The sequence below is a fragment of the Vidua chalybeata genome, chromosome 5, assembly GCF_026979565.1.
Source record: "Vidua chalybeata isolate OUT-0048 chromosome 5, bVidCha1 merged haplotype, whole genome shotgun sequence".
Taxonomy (NCBI): Eukaryota; Metazoa; Chordata; class Aves; order Passeriformes; family Viduidae; genus Vidua; species Vidua chalybeata.
The window spans coordinates 63,783,525-63,804,812 of NC_071534.1; the positions used below are offsets into that span (position 1 = coordinate 63,783,525).

General features: G+C 37.6%; 1 protein-coding gene across 1 annotated transcript in view; it reads right to left on the reverse strand.

Moving 5' to 3' along the window:
• Nucleotides 1-21,288, reverse strand: part of SEMA3A (semaphorin 3A) — a 172,452-nt gene that overhangs the window by 100,169 nt on the left and 50,995 nt on the right. The window contains exon 4 of the mRNA XM_053942375.1: nucleotides 5,042-5,161. Within this exon, the coding sequence (XP_053798350.1) occupies nucleotides 5,042-5,161 (120 nt within the window). The remainder of the gene's footprint in view (nucleotides 1-5,041; nucleotides 5,162-21,288) is intronic.

A 21,288-nucleotide genomic window follows, 5' to 3' on the forward strand; every position in this document is an offset into this window, starting at 1 on the left:
CAAGGTGAAGTACATCAGTCTTCAAAGATCTAAGAGACATTTTCTTTTTCTCTGTGGTAAAACTATGCAAGCAATGGAAAGAAGTGGTCTAAAAGGTACTTACACTGTACCTTCTGTCTCTTTAGTTTTGTTTTTCTGTACTATAGTAACAGGATATCTGGAAGTTTGAAAGGTTGAGGCACCTGTGAACTAAAGAAGGCTATTGCAGTCTGTAAACCAGATCATCTTTAATGGCATTTATCTGTAATTATAGTGATGCTTAAAGTGAGTATGTCACACAGTTCAAACTCAAATGAGAACAATCCTTTAACAGTATCCTTTTCCTTCATACTTTCTCTATATAAGCATATAAATCCCATATAAAGGTATAGTCAATTAGATGGAAAGAAAACTAGTCTCAGTTGTTTTTTAACTTAAAAAACCATTTGCTCTAATGTTTCACTTAAAACCACAGCTCAGAATCTTGACTGATGTAACTAACACAGGTCTGCTGTCTTTGCTGAAATCAGGCTAATTTATGCCACATCTACTATTACTGAAATCAATGTTTCATCCTGATTTTTTACATTAGATAAACACAACATGTTTAGTACCAGTAGTAGCATTGATCTTTCAATTAGTGTGTTTCTTCAAAGCCATTCTTTCAGGGAAAAAATACTCTTCCATCACTATATATACGCAATATATACAGAGAGACAAACTGATAGATGCATAAATGTGTCAGAACAGGATGTCCATTACTTAGGAAATGCACTCTGGACCTCTTTCTAATATGAAGAAAAGAAGGGATAAAAAAGAGTGGAAAGTATATTTCAGCAAAATTTTATGAGTTGAACCAAAGATTTTTAAAACACACAGAGTCCGGAAAAAGCAAATATGTTACAGGTGGTAGCATTATATAACTTCATATGCAATAACTTAATGTTTTACGTACATCATAAATCTAAACTGAATTTAAACCTTCTTTATTGATTGAGAAATAACCTGCAAGTAAAGTAATCCCAGATCTTTTAAGTTCATGCAGTTAAAAGTGAGTTTTAATCTGTTGGACAATGACAAGAAATTTGGACTTAGGAGACAATAAAAGAAGCTGGTTTAGTTCTTCAGACAGTGAAGTGATTTACCTCTGCTGAAGAAACCCTAATGTATTCCTGCTGAGGATCTGGCAAACAATTTTGTAAAACGCTTGCAATGCCTGTCTGAGCATTAAAAGAAATTAAAAAGGTACTATAGGGCATTCTGTACACCTCCACCTGTGTGTAAGGGTTAAGTAAATGGAAAATCCTGTTCTTACTGAAGCAGGACTGTTCCCTGCTGGTTCACTCAAACTACCCCAAAGGGAGCCCCGGGGAAAGGGAGCAGGGCTCCTTCCCCCTGCTCAGGCATGCATAGGCAGGTGCATTCTGCATCCTGTTGTGATTTTCTAGGGGGTTTAATGCACCTCTGTGTCTCCCTGCAGTTGGATTAGTTCCTTTGCAGCATAGATCTGACTTGTTCAATTTTGCATCCGTTAAGTACAACACTCCTACACATCCAGCCCTGTTTTCTCAGAAGTCAGTGGGTGCAAAACATAGCTTTACTAATCACTGTCTTGCTTTGTCTGGTAATTGATTTCTTGTATTATATCACATTATAAGGACAGAATGCCACATATTGCTTAGCCCCAGATTCCTGAAGTTGGTATAGGTGTCTGCATTAGGTCATCTCCCCTAAACTCATGCACATAAAATGGATGATATCAAGCTTTACATTTGGCTGCCCTCAGGTATTTTCTGCATATCCACACACTATGTTCTCACTAAATATATTCTTTCCTGCTTCCTCATGGTTTACGTGCTTAAAGCCTATTGAAACATTAACTTTATTCTTCCCTCTAAATACTGTGGTTATTCAGCTTACACATCTGGAATGGATTTAAGCGAAGATTAGTCTGCTTTACTCCTCAGACTGCGGTGTAATTCACAACATATTAGGTTGTATACATTTGTGCACATCATTTTTAATCAGATGCACAGCATGCCATTCATATCCTTTTAGCTTTTTATTATTACTTCTGATACTGTACTTCATCAGACTCAATTAAACCTGTCTAGTTCCATCACCAGAAATTATTTTCTTCAGGTATGGAATGGGGTTGTGATACACTGCTTCATATCAAAGACATATTCAACAGATATAACAATTCATATTCCCATTACTTTATAACTGTCACACAAAGTAATTTATTTCCTTTTCCCAGTCATAAAAATTGTACCATGTTCTAGCCTCCTGCAGCCTACTCCAATTGCTTCCAGAGTCTCCTCTATCACTTACCACTCTTTTCTTTAAATTTCACTTCTCCACCCTCTCCAGTTTGGCAGACACTGATTTCCTCTTCTTTGGATTCAGGCAGGTGGGTTACATTCAAAGCTCGGATAAACAAGCAGTCGTATGAGAGAGTAGGTAACATTCCCTGACTATTCCCCTAATCAGTTCACATTTACCTTTGTAAGTGCTTGAAAAATAAATAAGCAGATGGTGAAATCAGTTAATTTTCCACAAGTGTTGTGGCAGAAAAGAAATCTTGAGGAAGTATTTTAGATGGCAATTTTTAACTCATAATCAACTGCCTGTCTCTGCTTATATTATTACCTTCTTTAGTATGCTAGGGAGGTATAAACTCTACATGATACGGAAGCAATGGCCCTTTGACACGTCCAGTGCTGCTGTCTGACACAAGAACATAAACCATCTGGCTCTCACAGATGCAGTGTGCAGGAGTGCAGGGGTTAAGACTGTATCCCCCTCATTCATGATGTCTCTAATAGCTGCTGTCAGTCAAGCACCCTCCTCTTCCTCGTCTCCCACAAAAGAAGCACATTTGAAATTCCTGGCTAGGTAGTATGGGACAGGAAGAAGCAGGCTCTAGCTGAGAGAAAGGACAGATTATTTTTCACTGCAGATCTAATAAATTCAATTTATTCATCTGATTTTCACCCTTTCAAGGGACAGAACCCAGGCTGTTAGATTGTGAAAGCCCAAGAAGAGGTGGGTACACTGCATCCTGCCTGCCTCACTTTCTTTCCACATGGGCAGACCTGACCTGAGAAAGCAGTAAACCCTCCTGTACAACTATTCAGAGGACACAGAAACTTGTGCAACTGGAAGGGTAGGTGAAGATGATTTCACTCATATCTTAAGTATGAAAAAGAAAACAAAAGCCAATGGTATCTGAGGCAATTCAGGTAAACACACTCCTGATTTCCCTCATTTGCGAAGATGAAACCAAGGGTCATGAGAATGATTCAGGATAAAGTAGACTTACAAACTTACCGCATACATTAAAAAAAAAAAAAAAAAACCCAAACCAAAACACCCTCCAAAAAAATTTAGATTTTGTTTATAGTTAGGGACTGTTAAAAAGAAGCTAAAACAAGACTCCTCTTTCACTCCAGGGCCAAACACATCACTGATTCAAGACTTTAAAAACCCAGAATGTTAAACCAAGGTTAGATCTGGCCTCTCATCTCTGATCATCCTTTCTATAAATCCTTGATAAAGTGTGTGTTAGTTTTATGGTACAGCAATAAAACAGCCAAATGTGGAAGTAAATGACCTCATACGAGCTATCTTTGTGCAGATAGATTCCCTTGGCAGATAGCCAAGGATTGATTGACACACATCTTACGGAACTAGAGTTAATTAATATGTCTACCAATTCCCAAATGGATCTCAGGAAGCAGAGAATCTGTTTAATGCAGTAAGCAATGACATACTGTGTGTGGTCAAGAGACAATCACTAATTGCCAAGAATGCATTGTAATAAAGCATAAAAGAATATGAACAAAACCCTTTCTGGTCTGCAGCTCCCTTATCCCTTCAAAACCTTGTTCTTAAGGCATTTTAAAGATTTATGTTTCAAATATCAAAAGACATTTTCACAGGGAAAAATAGTTCCCAGACTATGAAGTCAACACTCAAAGGCTCTGTTAATTTTTCTATGAGAAGAAATAGTCATCATTCATTCAACAATGATGTCTTTATTTTCAAGGAAATCTGCAAACCTGAATTGCAAAAGCATAAGGTAACTTAAAAGAGCTGCCTTTTTGAAGTTCACAGAAGCTACAAGAAACACAATTATGGATTCACTAGTAAAACATATCCATAAATGCTGAAAGCACATCAGGAGTCTGACTGCTAAACTGAAACAGTCCATTGAGCAATACTCATGTAAGCCAGACAGAAAACACAGTAAAGGAGACTAATTTATATTACATACTCAACAGAAGAATAAGAGACAGCCTGGTCTGGAGAAAAGAAGTATTGAAGGGCAGCACAGAGATGTTCTAGTCAAATCTTCAGCTAGGAAAACCAACCTAGTCCCATGACTTCCTTTAAGTGATTCTGCTTTTTACTGGGGAAGATTCTGCTCATCTATTTGGATATGATGATCACTGACAAAATAGTATAAGAGCTACTGCAAGAATTCTGCAATACTAAGCAAAAATCAGCAAGAGATTAAAGAAATGGGCAAAAAGGGAGTGATTTATTTTTCAAAAATAAAAAGGAAACAAAACCTAGGTGACAAATGAAAAACTCCCAGTATGTTAGGACAAATCTGAGAAGGGAGATTTATGAAGGTGTGACACTATTTTAATTCTAAGCTGGGAGAAAGCTGAGGTGGTGTCAGACTGTACTGACTGGGAGGAAACTAAAAACAGTGATGGGCCCAGAATAAATACAGTGGCTCTTATACCCAGTATTTGTCTCAATTACAAAAAAACTAGTGCTTTCTAGCTTCATGAGCCAGGTAGAATGGACTTACTTATACTTATTTAAGCCCCCTGGGGGAAGAGATGCTGTGCAGGGGAGAAAAGTTAGAGATACTGCTGTGATTTATCAATCAGCACATCAGCACCTGATTCAGGAGCAGGTCTTACCAGATCTGCTTCCCAAGCCACAGAAACTAGTGAGAATGCATTTTGGCAGGAAGAGATCATGGCTAAACACCAAAAAAGATTAAAAAGAGGAAAAATAAAAATATTGTTTTAAGATAGTTTACCTCAGGATGGCTTCCAACTTCAATATAGGTGCAGACTGGATGAAAAGCCCCTGTTCCACAAGCGTACAGGTGGGTTTGGTTGTAAGCCTTAAGCACCTTGATGAAATTAGCACATTCTCTCTGCAAAGAAAAGGAGAAAAAAAAATATTCATAGAGTTAATTCAGTGATTCTGACTTACGGGAGCTCTTCTGTGTTAGAGATATATGGCTGAATGATTTGTAAAGTGTGATCATTTCATGCTGTTCATAAGATTGTTTACTGCTAAGCATTTAATAAATAGCCTGATTTAATTTCTCATTTAAATATCTTTGGTTGCTATTTAATAAAGCATCCAACCCCAAAGAAAAGACTACAGAAAAAAACCCCTAGTTTTTGTTTCAGACACGCTTCATCTTTGTAATTTATGCTATTGCTGTGTTTGTAAGACAAAACCCATTTATAGAAATGTGTCAGAATGAAATAATGAAGAAAAATGGACCAACTGTTTGCTTGTATTCAATTAAGTAACAATTAGAAGAAAAATGGGCCAGATGGAAGGAGTTGATGAAAACTAAGTCATTGATACAGCATTTTTAGCAATCATATGAATGCTGCCTCACCCCCACTGCCTGTATCTACAGGCCACTCTTACATATATGAATACATATGTTAAACTTCTATACAATCTTTGACAGCCCCTAGAATACAAGCTTTTCAAGACTTGGACTTTATGTTTTCTTCCTAAGTAAATTATCCATTATGAGTTATTTTATTTCTCAGCAAGTAAAAACTTAATAGTAACACTAACAGTCCCTAGTACAAACATTATCTGTTATCTGTTAACAAAACTGTCATTATTAATACTTAATGTTATTAAAATGGATAGTCAAGATGACAACTTTTTCCATTTGTTTAATAATTTTATTTCAATCAGGTCTAATATAGAAATATGTCAATGCCTGCAAGTTGGTCTACTGACACAACTGAAAAAAATTGACTTCAAACAGAAGGAAAATAAGAACAATGAAATTAAATATTTTCAGTAAAGTCTGTGTTTAAGATGAGGAAAAATTTTCTCTGTGTATTTAGTATCTTTTCACTGCTCAGCTTATCACTGCTCAACTCTACCCTTCCAAGTAGATGAGGGCCCATGGAAACACCACCTGAACTACTGCACCCACAGAAATCTCCTTGACTGACATCCTCCCTCTCTGTAACTCACTTGCTAATTAAACCAGATACTCCCAAACACAAAATAAAGCCTCTGCCAGGAAAATGCATGTGCAGTTTGAGGCATGCCTTAGGCCTCCACAGGGAAAAGCAATGAACTTACACAGATGAAACACTGATTCCCTGCCTCACTCAAAGGACTGTGCTGGAATGACTTTGCTCTTACAATTTTATTGTATATTTGCATAACAGATAATGGCAATGTATTAAAAAAAGCACCCAGAGAAAAGCATCCAGGATCTTACTGCAGCCCTGACTTATTGCTGATATCTTTTCAACAGAGATGGAAGAGAAAACGTAAGAGATAGTTAAGGTAATCCAACAGGAAATTGAAAGAAATAGAGATTGATGTTACTCTTAATTCTTTCCATTCTGACCTTTCTTAATGAAAGCACACAATTTCTGGTCCATTCTTATTCTTCTCACACACAAGTATAAGCATGAGCATACATTATATTTATGTTTATCCACAGACTGCTTTCCACTGTCATATAGAGTACTAATCAAATACTGGGTATAAATCATAAAAAAATACATTTCTATACTTTTATTAATGCCCTTGTTCTTTGCTGCTTTAAGTAAGAGAAATATGGAAAATGCAGGAAAGTGTATTAAAAATTTAATGCCTACAAGAGTAAAATGGGCAAATGCCCCAAATTCATGTAACATTAACAAAATTGAAATAGATCCTTTCTTGAATTCTGACATTCTGTGTTTCAGATGGAGCGTCTGACTTTGACTCCATATAATTTAAAACTGAGCAATGATGTGTGTGCATTATTAAAAAAATGAGAAATTTCTCACTTAAGAGTTGTATCTGGCGTTATATAAACACAATACTGTTTCTCTAGGACAGTGCTTTGCCTTGTCAAGTTTAATGTATCATGATGTTAAAAATGTTTTTATGATCTACTACTACCCTTTACTAAAGCTTTTAAAATTACCTACCTGAAGAACATGAAGTGTTAGAGGCTGGTGGCCACAGACAAAATGCTGTGAGTAGATGGGCTAGACCTAGAGCCAGTGTGAGTAAATTGTGCTGATTTCAGAGGAATTATTCTGATTTACAGCAACACACCACCTTGACTGTATATGCACTCAGAATCACATAATCACAGAATATTCTGAGTTGGAAGGGACCCACAAGGATCATCAAGTCCAGCTCCTCAGTGAATGGCCCACATGGGCCTGAACACACAGCCTTGGTGTTATTAACACCATCCTCCAACCCACTGAGGCTGTTCAGCTTATCTGTAACATACAGCAAGAAGGTATTAGATAGCTAATGCTGTAAAGGTGGGATAGAAAAACCCTACTTAGATTAGGGGCAGGAGTCTTCTTTGATTTCTACAGATGAAATTAAGAGAAGTTCAATCACCACCTTCACTGAATTATTATTATAGTCCAGATCAACCTGTGGGAGAAGGTGGATTAACCCTATCATAGCCATGTTTGAACATCCAGTGTTCAGGATTGACAGTAGTGTAAATGAGTAAATATCAGTCAAGTGACTTAAAATTTACAATGTATTTCCAAAAGCAGATTTAGCTTACTCATCCTTCTTTTCAAGCTCACCTAATTCCTCGTACAGGGTGTTTTCTACCTTAGATGTCTGAGAAATGCACAACCTAGTTAAACAATGGGGAAGACAAATACCTACAGCAATAAACCTTTGACTATGATGAATACATTTATTTAACATTTAAAGTTCCTAGTCCAGTTCAGGCTGGTCTTATAGCTCCCCTCTGTTTTATAGCTGCATAAAGGAACCATTAAGGTCTATTCAGTAAATTCTCATACACCTCTCTACCAGATTAGGTTTCTTTATATATTTTACATGGTAGTAAAAAAATAAATAAAGAGGGGTATTAAACTACAATAAATGACATCAAAGTAAAGCTACAGTTCTGATTTAAGCCCTTGTCAACTCAGGAAGTTCAAAGTGAAGTTTCTGCCCTGCCTGGGAGACGGTGCTATTCTCCCTGGAACAATAGCAACAGGCACATTGATTTCCCTCTCAGACTCCTTCCTTTGTCTAACTGTGCTCAAGCACAGCTGCACAGGTACACCATTATGTGTGGAAATGTCGTGTCTGGTCCTTTGATATTCTGAACTTAGCAAGAGTTTGCTTTGGTGAATATTGGGTTTTCCTGGTTTATGTGACACTGGGACAAAAAAAGCTTCCCACAAACCTGTAGTAAACCAACTTTAACAGTTTTGAATGATTTGCAGAGACTCTAAATCTCAGCACATAGGTATGACAAAGAAGGTATATGGGAAAGTGTGTGTGCACCGAATGCAATTTGGGTGTGCCACCATGTGAGACTTGGGTGACTGACTCCCACTCCCATTCTGTTTCCCCATTCCTGCTCTCACAGGACAACTGCCTCAGTGGCATTCAGGCACCATTGCTTGTGAAACCTGGCAGGCAGCTCTGCTGGTCCCGACACTGGTGGCTACGTCAACTCAACTACAAAGCAGCTCCCCAGCCCCCTTGGCTGGAGGCCTGGAATGACTTGGGTGTCTCCAGCTGGGCTTGCCCCACTTGGCATCAGCATCTCCCCCTGCCAGACCCCCAGGCTAGCGCTGTATTGTTGGTGTGGAGGTCTGTGCCAGTGGGAGGAGGCATCTCACTGCATGACTGCAGAGTGTAAGGCACGGGAAGGGAGACAAAGACAACAAAAGGCATGTAGCGTCTCACAAAATACAGCAGACAGGAGAAAGCATCCACCAGAGGAAGAGGAGGTAACCCAGAGGCAGAAGCTGTAAGGAACAAATTCTCAGGGAAGTTCAACACAGTGCCTGTATGTGAGTCCAGCTGCCCAGTGTTTTTGTATCCATTTTTACTTTCCCCAAGAAAGGGATGTTGTTCAAAGGGAATATATTCTGGACATATCAATATCCTTTGGATATTGTTCTTTGTCAAGTAAAACAGATGAAGAAAGAAAATCAGACTTTAAAAAATTATTTTCCATGTGGAAATAAGTTTTTTTGCAAACTCAGATCAGGGTGTTGTGGGAGTTTAAATACTTTTAGCCTAATAATATGAATAAAAGTTAATGCAACTTTTGAAAAGTTCTCTGTAAGCAGGAAAGTATTACTTGGATGGGTTATGAAAATAAATGTTAAAGAAGAGGAGCACTGGGATCATCACAGTGAATCATTATAAATACTTGCTCCTAATAGTCTTGTTCATTATAGTGAGTAGTTTAATATTAGGAAAACTTTCTTGTCTATATGAAGCTAAAAACTGGTTTATGCCTTAAAGCTTGAGTTTATATATACATACACAGAGCAGAAAGCACGAGTGCTTGCATATGGCATAGAATGTTTGAAGTAGATATTCAAAGGGAAAATTAGGTACATCATGTGGGAGTTACTGCAGTCCTCAAAAATACCCATTTATTTATCTACCTACCCCTGGAGAGGATTAATCTTCATTTATATTTCAATAAATGTTCTAAGGTTTCCACAAGAGCTGTAGGTACTGCCTTTGGCCTTGTACAGAAGTGCTTCTATCTTAAAATCCAAGAAACTAAATCCCTAAATCACATCTGAGACTTTCTAGCACAGCCTGCAAGGTCTTCTTCCTCTTTTTTTTCTGACGCAGAGAACTTCTTTAGATAGCTACTTTTTAATGTATATGACTGGATCTGCTGGATCTGTGTCTGCAAATAGTTGTGATGGCATGATTGCCAATAACCAACAAAGGATGGCCAAAGAAATGGTGATGTGCAGTAGCTGAAGCAGTCACCACAAACCTCAGGCACAATCCAGTTTGTTTCTATGTTTGAAGGAATGTGGACCATAACCTTCACCAAAGCCCAAGCAGCTCCCACAGGTTTCCTGGGGTTAGTGTGGTGCATAAGTGCACCAGGGTATCCAAATGAAGCCATTCTAACTTCCATCTGGGAGTTAAAGGTACATTTGGCCACCTGAGGGGACATGCCCCAGAAGTCCACTGGGCATTCCTGAGTGAGAAAAAGGACTGAACTTCAGGTATCATAAACATTTTTACACTTCCTCCAGACCAGACTGAGGAAGTTTTGGGGTTCAGATCCTCAGTTCCACGCTGATGATTTATTGAAATGAAAGTGGCTAAAAGAGTTTGCATCATACTATGGTAATGCAGCCACAGCACTACCTCAGCTGCAAATTCTCCTGTGCTAAAGTCCTACTTGTAAAACAAGTTAAGGAATTATTAGACTGTCACTTACATTCAGAGTGTAAATTAAAGTCAAAGAGGTCCAGTGTGTCTCTGGACAGGTATGTTAACTCAAAATTTTAATTCCAAATTCTGTGGCAGCTATAAGGGCAGAGGGCCTGTCTTGAAGAGGAGATAAAGTGTTAATTAGGTTTTCCAGAAAGGCACCCACTATATGAAGATCAATGTATCTGACTTACAAACCAAACACACAGATTTATTTTTTAAGAGTTTTCTAATATTTATACATCGAGTTGATAGAAGGACTTATGCAGAGAGAGATTAGCCTGAAAAAATAAATTACAAAGAAAATGTCTGCAACCAAAATAATAAGAGCCAAATGCAGAAAGACTGAAAAACAAACAGTAAAGATATGTAACACTGATTGGGCTGTGTTATGCAGACTTTTCCCGGACAGTTACAAAAATAAAGTCCATCCATCTGTCAAAACATCTGCTCCGTGTATGAAAATTAAAACAGAATTTAGGTGGGTTTTATGAGTTTCCAGTAATTATCTCTATTCCAGAAGCCTGGAAGTTACGTCCTTCGATCTGGATTACTAATGCAGTGAAGAGTTTTTTAATGGTATCTTTTAAGTCAAAGGATAAGTCCCTGTGACTAACTAATATCCAGATTTTTCTCCTTATTTTAAGAAAGTGGTTTCATTTTTTTTTAAACCAATACTGATGTCCATACTGCTTCTCAGATATTGCAGCAAATGCAAATGGCCAGATTATGCAGGGCAATAAGTAGAAGGCTAAATGATCCTTTACAGTATCTAAATTAGCTTCAACAGTTTTCTGCTGATTTAATCCAGATAAGCATCAGACCCAGTAATACATTCTTCCTTTATATCAGTCTTCCCACATAGCCAAGTGATTAAAATATCATAAGATTTTGTCTGAACTGGATGGACAAGAGGATTTAGAACTATCATCTAACAGCTAGACAAGCAAAATAAATACGTGTTTTGTCTTAAATCAAAATGGATGGACAGCTTTCATATAAAGTCCCATGCATGAGGTTAATTATTATGTTTACTTTTTTCTTCCTTCTTCTGTCCCATTAGTAGAATTTTCAAGTGATGAGGTCAGGGATATCCACGGAGAATAAGTAATCCCTGATATTACTGCTGTCATTCAAATTTATCACACTGCTGAAAGATATTCTGGACTTATCAGGGAGCTTTTTAACTTCTCTCTTTTGCTGGTGGGCTACTGCTGACTGCTATCAGTTCAGTCAGTACTGGCAGATATCTTTTTCAGCATGGAGCAGCATTGTTTCAAGGAAAATAGTTCCGAAGTGTTAGTGCAATAAATATACGTTTGATTGCTGTGTACACAGATGATGGATTCTCAATTAGACCTGGGAAAGACTTCAACATGTCAGTAAGCATGGGTGAGGAGGCCTCTTCAGGGTGAGCTCTGCACCACGTGTGCTTTCACAGCTCCTCTTGTTTGGGTGCAAGATTTTGTAAAATGCAGTAACATTATTTTAAAATTATTGCTGTGTCCCTTTTTTTATTACAGTAACATTTGGAAAACTACTGGTCCAACTGCACAGTTGGCTTAAACAGGGCCAGAATAAGCAATGAGCAAAGCAAATTATTTGAGTCCTGTTAAAATGAAATGGTCTTTTAAAATTTTATTTTACTGGAGTAAGCTGGTTGGCAACAGTGCTGCAAAGCTATTGCATTAATGCTGGCAGGAACAGGAAAGTCCCCAAGTACTAGGAGCTGTGTGCAAGCCCTAATGGGTGGGGAAATCCTGCCTGGCACCTGTACTCTATGAGATAACCTTCCAGCTGAACCTGTATAGGCAGGTGCATGATTTTAGAGTTGGGGAGGACAACTGGCATGAAAACGTTTGCAAATGTGATTTATGACTGTGTACCCCTTGCAGCTGGGATCAATACCATCATTTACATCCCTTTTTGTCATTACTGTTCCTTGCAATTAGCAGGATCAATGTTTTATAGTCCTACCCTCTGAAAAAGCTAGTCTGCAGTGCTGAGTGAAGCAAGTTGAGCAGTTGAAGTATTGGGGTCTGTGTTACAGAAAGGGGTCTCTATTAACTTACTTCTTGGTAGTTACATCACTCATTTTTCAAAGCCTTATAAGCAGCATGCATTTCATCATACACACATGCACACAAATCCAATAGAAACCAAGATTTCACCTAATTTTTCAAAGCTGAGAGATCCCCAGATTCAGTGGCCCTTATGCAGGGCTGTGATCTACAGGACTTTATATGGTATTGCGATCTGGGGGATCTGACTCCTTTGGAGATGTCATAAATGACTCTACTCTTAGGCATGGCAACCGCTGCCACCATTGCACAGGAACCATTGATTAGTTTTATACCTAAATTTTCCTCTGCTGACAAGATATGCCCTGAGAAACTTCAGACTGATGATGGCTGATAAGATATTTTTGGTTGTGTAGTTCAGATGTATACTGTGTACAGATATATGCTGTGCTTCCAGTTATCTTTCCAAGTAAGGTATGCCAGTTATCTGATTTTTTGACATAAGAGTTCTTGAGAATATTTAAAGTGTATCATTTACTCAAGTTGCAGGATGTCTGCATGAATTTAAACCATTAAAGCATCAAGACAAGAAAAGAGAAGAAAGCAGATGATTAAAAAAAGCCAGCAAAAAAAAAAAAAAAAAGGCAGATATATCCCAATTCCTTCAAGCCAGAAAACTGCAAGCCATATTAGCAAACAGTTGTACTGTCAGCACACTTGCACAGCAGATGGAAAGCTTCTCTGGTTCTGCCTTTGTGTTAGTGAGGGCAAAACACAAAATGTCTCCCTGCCTCTCTACCTACCCACCTGCAAATCTGGGTCACCACTGGTATTTGGTCATTTGGCCCAGGGTTTACCAGTAAGGCTAAGCATGGAGGTAGCTGAGCTGGGTGGGATATTCCCTAGGGTCTGTCCTGAAAACAACCTTAATCCAGAAGCCATTAAAAGAAGTCATTAGAAGCCATGCTTTGTAGACGCCTCCCTTGACACATCAGACCTCTAAACCTTTGTCATTAGCACTAACCATTTGACCCAGTGATCTTTGGAAGTAAAATTTTTACAACTTTTTCTGCATTCAGTATGCTCAAACTACAAGACATGTATCAAGCCCTGAAATTTTCATTCTGAAGATGTATATAATAAATTTTCCAGACCTGTGAACAGCTAGAGGGATGCCAAGAAAAGGCTTCAGCACAAAATACCTGATTTAATGACAATGTCATTTTTTTTTTTTTTTTTTACATCTGGTTAATGCACAGTTAACAAGACAAACCAAAGTCTTCTATGGATGCAGTCCAGGAAACAAGTGGGTTTTTGGGTTTTGCAGGCATAGGGTGACTGTTGTACATGAAACCTTTCCATGAGTTCTAGCAAGCTTCCTTTATTTTGAATTGTTCTGTTTTTCAGCAGTTTGCACTTCCTACAGAATAGAATAAATTAATTTAAGGAACAGAAGAGTATTTTAGAAATAACTCAAAATATTTGAGGTCAAGCAGAAGTCAGTTCTTTTCTGACCATAGCTTTTAAAAATCTCTTTTGTTCTATAGAGTAAACTTGCCCCACAATATGAGCACAGCTTTATTAGCAAAGAAATGAACACTAATATTGGGTTCCAGCTCAGGCAGTCTCACCAAGCCCAGCAGCAATTTAAATTGCAACCACAGCCTAGATCTAAGGAGTCTCTCTCATCTATCTCTTCCATCTGGGTGGAGTAATCACCTGTCTCCTGGAGAAATCAGATTACACCTCTCCTTTCCGAATTGGATCAACACCTGCTAATTGGGTGGAGTATTTCAGACAAACAGGTTGCCAAGCCTGTTACAGGCACGTAAGATATGAAGGCTATAGATCAGTCAGCTTGCCTTTTTTTTCAGCACAGTATAGACATATCCTCTAATGACTTCCACTCACAGCCACCTCAGATAAGTACACTCCAAACTTCTGTGTTGAAAGTGAAGGTAAAGCCATGAAGTGTTGAAATGAAGCAGAAGACTGTGGCATCTCCAAGGGGCAGTTGCTTAGCAGTGTGTATGACTGTAAATAAATACACTGTGTAAGCTACTCTAGGAGGTTACACGTGTCTTACTGTGGGAAGCTGGAAATTTCTGTGGGGATAAACTGCTTTGACACCACAGAGAGATGCTAAACCAGAGAAACCTTAAGTGACAGAAGCTTAAAATTCCCACTCAGTAAAAACTTGGCACCCAAGTGAAATTGCTGAAATGTGAATTTGTTGAATGGTTTTGGTGGGTTTTTTTGTTATCTTTTTGTTGGTTGGATTTTTTTTTCTCTGTCTATATATATTTTTTATGATGAATGTATAGTAACCTAAAGTCTTTGGAAAATGTTAATCCGAAAGGAGTTATCTAAGGGAATAAGAGATGATTAGATTATTTAAAACAACAGAGATTCCACCATTCAGTCAGAAGAAGAATAAACAAACAAAAAAAAAAGTAAGAGGAAAAAATAGTATATTATTTCCTAGGCTATTTAAAGAGCTTTCCCTTTAGTTCTCTGAGTTACTACAGAAGAAAGAAAGATAATATTTTAACTTGTGTGCAGCAGGGAGAAATTTAGTAGACCTATTTTTGGTATTTTAAGCAAGAGAACTACAGAAAGAATTAGTTGTGGCCTAAATTAATAATTCTATAGTGACCACGTCTTGAGTATAGAGGAACTGAGATATGTGATCTTTCAGAGCAGACAGATCCTTAACTTTTATTGAAACAATAGATAATCAAAAAGAAAATACACATAACATGAAACAATTTTAAGAAAAAAAGAAAAAAAAAGTGACTGGCACCAAAGAAAAGGCTTTTCTTTAATTTCATGAGCTTCAGACTGAAGCTCTGAAACAAAACAGAGACTAAATATATCTATCATTTCTACCAGTCATCCAGTTAATGTGTTTTTCTAGAAAGAACTGTATGAAGAATAAATTTACTCTGTCCATCTTGGGGTGCAGTAAATCATAACATGGAATTACCCAACAACATTTTGAAATAGCAATAGCTGGAAACTCAGCCATAAATAATTCTCAGACTTTGCCAAGGCCAAATGAGGGCTCATGAGGAACACATATTGATAGAAAATTAAACCACATAACTTTGGAAAGATTTTTTGCCTCAATTTCTCTTTTATTTTCCCTTTTCTAACTCTGACTCTGTATTTCAATAGCAACAAAGAAAACATTCCTGAAGGACTGCATTAAATCTGTTGAATATTAAATTTCCTTCAGAAGCAAATTTCTATAGTCACACCTATAACAGAAAAATGAGCCCAAAATCGGAAAATTAGCTTTCTCCTTGATCTATATCAATTTTTCCCCCATATTGAAAGACTTAAATGACTTCCCATGATACATAAATGGGCAAAATATGAGAATATGAACAACTGCCAACTTAATTCTTCCTCTGTATAAGGACACAAGTTATTACCTTACAGTAACTGATTTTCCTTGGTCAGTTCATAGAAAGAAATATATGCAAATGCCTAATGAACACAAGGTGCAGGATCAACATCTGAAATACGCTATAAATAAGGCTTTATGCTGGTGTGTTGTGGGGGTCCATCCAAGAACTGTAGCTGGCACAACCAGAAGTTCCTGGGGGGACAGGTCTGTTTGAGAGCTCCACAGGACTTTGAAAGATTCCAATATCCTTAACTCCTTTTTTACCAAGCCCAGTCCACCTCTGAGTGAAGTGGTTGTAGGTTTTGAAGGTTTTTTCCCCCCATCTTTCTCTTTTGTCTGTAGTCTATGCACAGCAGTTTTCCAAAGCAGCAGTATTACAGCTGCAAATGCTGTAGTATTACTGCTTACAAATGTCTCACTCTCTCGTCTCCCAAATAGTAAGGAATGCTTTGGTAGGAAATTGTGTCCATATTAAAGAACACAGACAAGAAGAAGGGGTGAGCAGCCCTCAAGCTGAAAAACCCAGCATACTAACTGGACAGCTGAGAGTGTGAAGGAATATGATCCAGCACTATTTATCTTACACGTCACAGAAAACACTTTTCTTCTTCTAGTAGTTTGTACTGAGAATAAATTCTGTGCCCAAACTCATTTGAGACCTATTGTTTTGGATTTTTACTCATTTTCCCCCTCATCCCAGGAGACATTTACCTTTCTCTTTTCCCCAGGCTGGATGGGCATCCTGGGTCTTTAGGCTGGATGGTGTGACAGGAAGCCAGAAAGGAAAAAGGGATGGCAATGAAGGTTGGTGGGAGAAAAGCTGAAGTTTGGCTGTAGATGTCTTCCAAAGGAAGAACCCTGACAGAAAGGAATGAACTTCTCTTTGGCAGATCCAAAGGGCCAGAGGTAATTTGACTGGAAAAACTGTGCCTGTCAGATGAATTTAGAAACATGCTTTCTAGATCCAGCCAGTATTGTATATTTAATTTTCAGATTCCCTCTTCAGATCTTTGTTTACAATAACAGATGAAAATAATTACTTTTACTTTCTGCCTCTATGTTCTTCTATTTTCCCTAAGGCAACAACAGTAATAAAATGAATTAAAGGGACTCGTGTTCAATTATAGCCAACTATGTTTTTTCCAAAGTATCACCAGATATGGCTGAGGGACACTTGTTGAGTCACTTTTTACTTTCTGGATTCTTTTGTTTTTTCTTTCTTTCTTTCCAAATTAAATCATTGCACACTCATGGAACCATAAGCCAACAGATCAGTCCTCTGCCTTCCTTTAGGGAGGGGATGGAAAACTTTAAAGAAACCATAAACTAAGATCAAATATGAACATTTTCACTTTAAATATTACTGTAACAAATGAGATGGTGAATTACATTACAGTCATTTGATTCTACTTGCATGAACAATAAATTGAATAATCAAGTGCTAGCCACACTTGAATGCAAAGAAGCATGCACAGAATATGGCTATGTCATTAAATATGTGTGAAGAGCCTTGCAGTTTTGTCACTGGAAACAGGTTTCTGATCTAAAGTGATTCCAAATTGCTGTCAAGAGAACTATTAAGTATAAAAAAGTTAAGCACAGTTGGAATCAGGTGAGAGATACTAACTAGGTAAAATTTAATTCCAATTAAATAGCTCAGGTAGATGCCTATCTCCTTTTATTATTATAATACAGTCAGTGCTTACCCACATGTAAATGTGCTGGTACACTTCAGCTGTGTACACACAAGTGCAACTCTTTCTGGACCTGGATGGAGTAACTCTATGTTCATGTGACAGAGCAGATGTAGAAACTTGCTGGTACCAAGTAAAAGTACTTGGTACTCTTTGTATCTGTTTGATATTTCTCACCAGAAACATCCAGGGAGAAGCTGATATCTCACACTGTGCAAAGTGTGTGTCTGTCATCGTGCAGCTTGTCCTATGTGACTTTGTTAAAGCACCTACTGAAATTTTATACATTTATACATGTCAAGGCCAGAAGGGACAGTTTCAACAATTTAATTTGACCTGAAATCTTTTAAAGTAGCTAAATAAATTGGATAGTCAAATCATACTTGAAAGTAACACCCTAAGGTGCCCTTCAGTAACACATTTTTTAAGCTTTCAGGTCATAGAAACCTATTGTACCCCTTAATAGGAATTTCTCTGATTAATTGTGTATTTTGTGAACTACTGCTACAGTGCAAATCTAATGCAGAGATGTATTGACTAAACAGCCAAAGCAGCCAAAACCTTCAAAGCAATGACAAATTAACAGTTTAAGGACTGAATGAGGTTTCCAGCCAGGAATGTATCCTTGCTCTATGCCTACCTGCAAAACTAACTAGTGTTTCTGATAACTTTTGTAAACCACCAAGCTCTGCTTTCCTGGTTTATGATATCCCAGGAATGTCAAAATAGAACTGTAGTGACATTTTTTTTTTTTTTTCTGTTAGTTACCTGTTATTTATCCCACATTTACTGCAGAGGTTGTCATGTGCATTTGTAAGTGACTGTTGTATTTATAAATGAAATATTGAGGCTCACCAGTGAGGAATATGATTAGCAGCATGACTGTTCTGTAAGTTTAGTATAAAAGCTGAGAATTATTCTGTAGAGACTTTGTCTTCTTTGATCATTACCAAGGTCTGGTCAGGAATCATAAGAAATATTCACAGGACTAACAGAAACCAGAATAGATCAAATAAGACAGTGAAGTCCAGAATAGCAAGAAATCCTCACAGAATTACTCATTTAGTTGAATTACGTAAGCAAATATCCTATTTATTATTTATAGCCTTTAATTTTTCATGAACGATGTTACTTTGGTGCTTGTGATACTCTATACTGAGGAAATGGAAATATATTGTAATACAAAGTACTCACATGGGTCAGTGATTACGATTTTATTGGAAAAAAATCTGTATTTTAGCAGTTAACCTTTTTCAGAGAAGTTCTGCTTTAAGTAATTATTGCATAGCTGGGGGGGAGTCTTTCAGCACTTCTTCTCAGCTTACTCATATGGAAAAAAATCCAAAGCACACTTTAAAAGTTTTATCTACCTAAACAGTGAGTAAAGCTTAAGTAATGAACATATACTAAGTCCTTTAAAAACACAAATTAAAATGACTGCTTAAGTAACAAAGGGGCAGCAGAAGAGCAGGAATAGGCCCCATTGGCTGCTCTCCTCAAATCCCGTGTGGACCATCTTGAGCCACGAACCTGCTGTGCTGAGACGGGCATGACTGACAGCATCAGGATAAGGAATCCCTCTGAAGGAGTGAAAACAACGCTGAATTACCTCTTATAATTATGAGAGGAAATCTCAGAGGTCATAGCTGAGGTTAGCAGTGGGGCAGGGCTGGGGTTGTGCTTGTGCTGCAGCTGCTGCAGCGCACCTGGCCCATTAGTGGGGGTTGCATTTTCAGCACCGACTTACCCTGGAGATCAATAATTAAAAGGAGGATTTTTTTAAAAAAAGACCTCAATGCAGAATTATAGACTGTCATGTAGAAAATTTTGAACCATCAGAAGTGAGGAGTATATAATATCTTAGAAGTGGTACATGCTGAAAGCAGTATTATAATCAAGCTGTTTTATATGTCACTTTGTCCCCTTTTTCTCCTGTTCCCTTTAATGAGAGTTTGTTGAGTTATTTTTATGGCCTTTATATTTCACACTCCCAAGGTACTGACAATGGCTTTAAGAAATAAATAAGAGGAAAAATAAGATTTTTTTTAATTATGTGTAATTAAAGTTAAGTTGCATTAAATATGTTGCTTGTAATGCACTGTCTTTTGGCATGGTAGCTCTAAATATTTAAAGACAATGTTCTGATCACATCAAGATATGTATTACCTCTTTATAGTCACCTACATGCTTATTTAATTTCTCACCTACTCCTGTAAAGAATCATAAAATTACTCCCAAGGAAAAAAAAAAAAACAACCCAAAACAACACTACAAAACCCCCCCAAAAAAAACCCAAAAAATCAAAACAACCCCAAACAACCTTACAGTATCTAACATTACAGGATCTATTGCCAGGGTCACACACACACTGCACTGCACAGTGGTGTGGGCTTCACCTGCTCATGATCAGCAGGTGTAGCTGTCCTAGTATCACAGGAAGCAAAAGAATCAAGGTGAATAAAAGTTACAGTATAAGCAGTCCTCTCAAGCTCACTACAGTCAGATGGGGACTCCTCAGCTTACTCCAGAATGTGTCTCTACAATTTTAAACAACTAAGCTGAATTAGAATTAGCTTAGTGAAATGTATAAAGCATATTCTTTCTTACTATGGTGAATTTCTAAAAGTAATTATTTAAAAAAATAAGAATATACTTTCATGCTAGGTACTGAATCTCTTATTCGTTTTCTAGGTTTTTGCTCCAGTCATGAAAAAAATCTACTTAATGTAATATCATAATACTTCATATGAGATAAAGCAGGAAGGTTAATCAATTTGCTCATATATTTAATACTAGCCCCTTTTTTTAACCTTGAATATTCAATATTCTAGGCTTCACCTTGCAAAGTACTCTGAAAATTATTTGTGGACATGAGCATGGATTACTTTAAATGCATTATTTCTGTGTAATGAGATAGCCTGGGTATCTGGCATTTCAGCTTAGCCCATATTTCTTACTTTTTACCCAATCTACCTCTACTGTTCCCAGATGGCATTTTTTGAAGACAACTGTCCTCTATGGCCTAGGTAAAGACTGATGAGACTATTTTTATTATGACCTAGGAAATTATTCAAATGGAGCTCTCTAGAGGCATATGGTTGGCATTATGAATATTTTACAGAATCATCTCTGAAAATCAGGCCAATAGCATATACACACGGGGCCAAGTTCCACTCTCACTTATACCTTGGCAACCACAATGATTTCCCATTTGGCTTTGCTATGCAAGTATTTGTTTGGCTTCTTGCATACATGTATTTTTTATCTGTTTTTCCCCCTTCTTCAGCCCTATTTCCCACACTGTTCTTATAAAGAAGACAGTTACTGTCAGTGTGGAATGATTGCTATTTGGGGGCTACTGGCTATGTCTCTCTTACCTCATAAATATAGGGAATATGATGCACACAGGAATGAGGGAAAATGTTCAGAAAATGATGCCTGGTGTAGCAGCATCTTTCCTGAGGCACCAAAACTGATGTAAAATGTTTACACCACCTTGACCTCAATATTGCTATGAACTCCATGCAGGAAAGGGCTCTGGAGAACCCACTGGCTCCAGAGAGATGCTACAGAGAGAAAGCACTTCTTGGAACTCCCTTGAGAACTGGGACCTGGAGCAGGGCAAAAATGGGTCAAAACATTAAGTACCTTTTCATCAGGAGATGAGTATGCAAGGGCTATTATTTCTCATTCTGATATT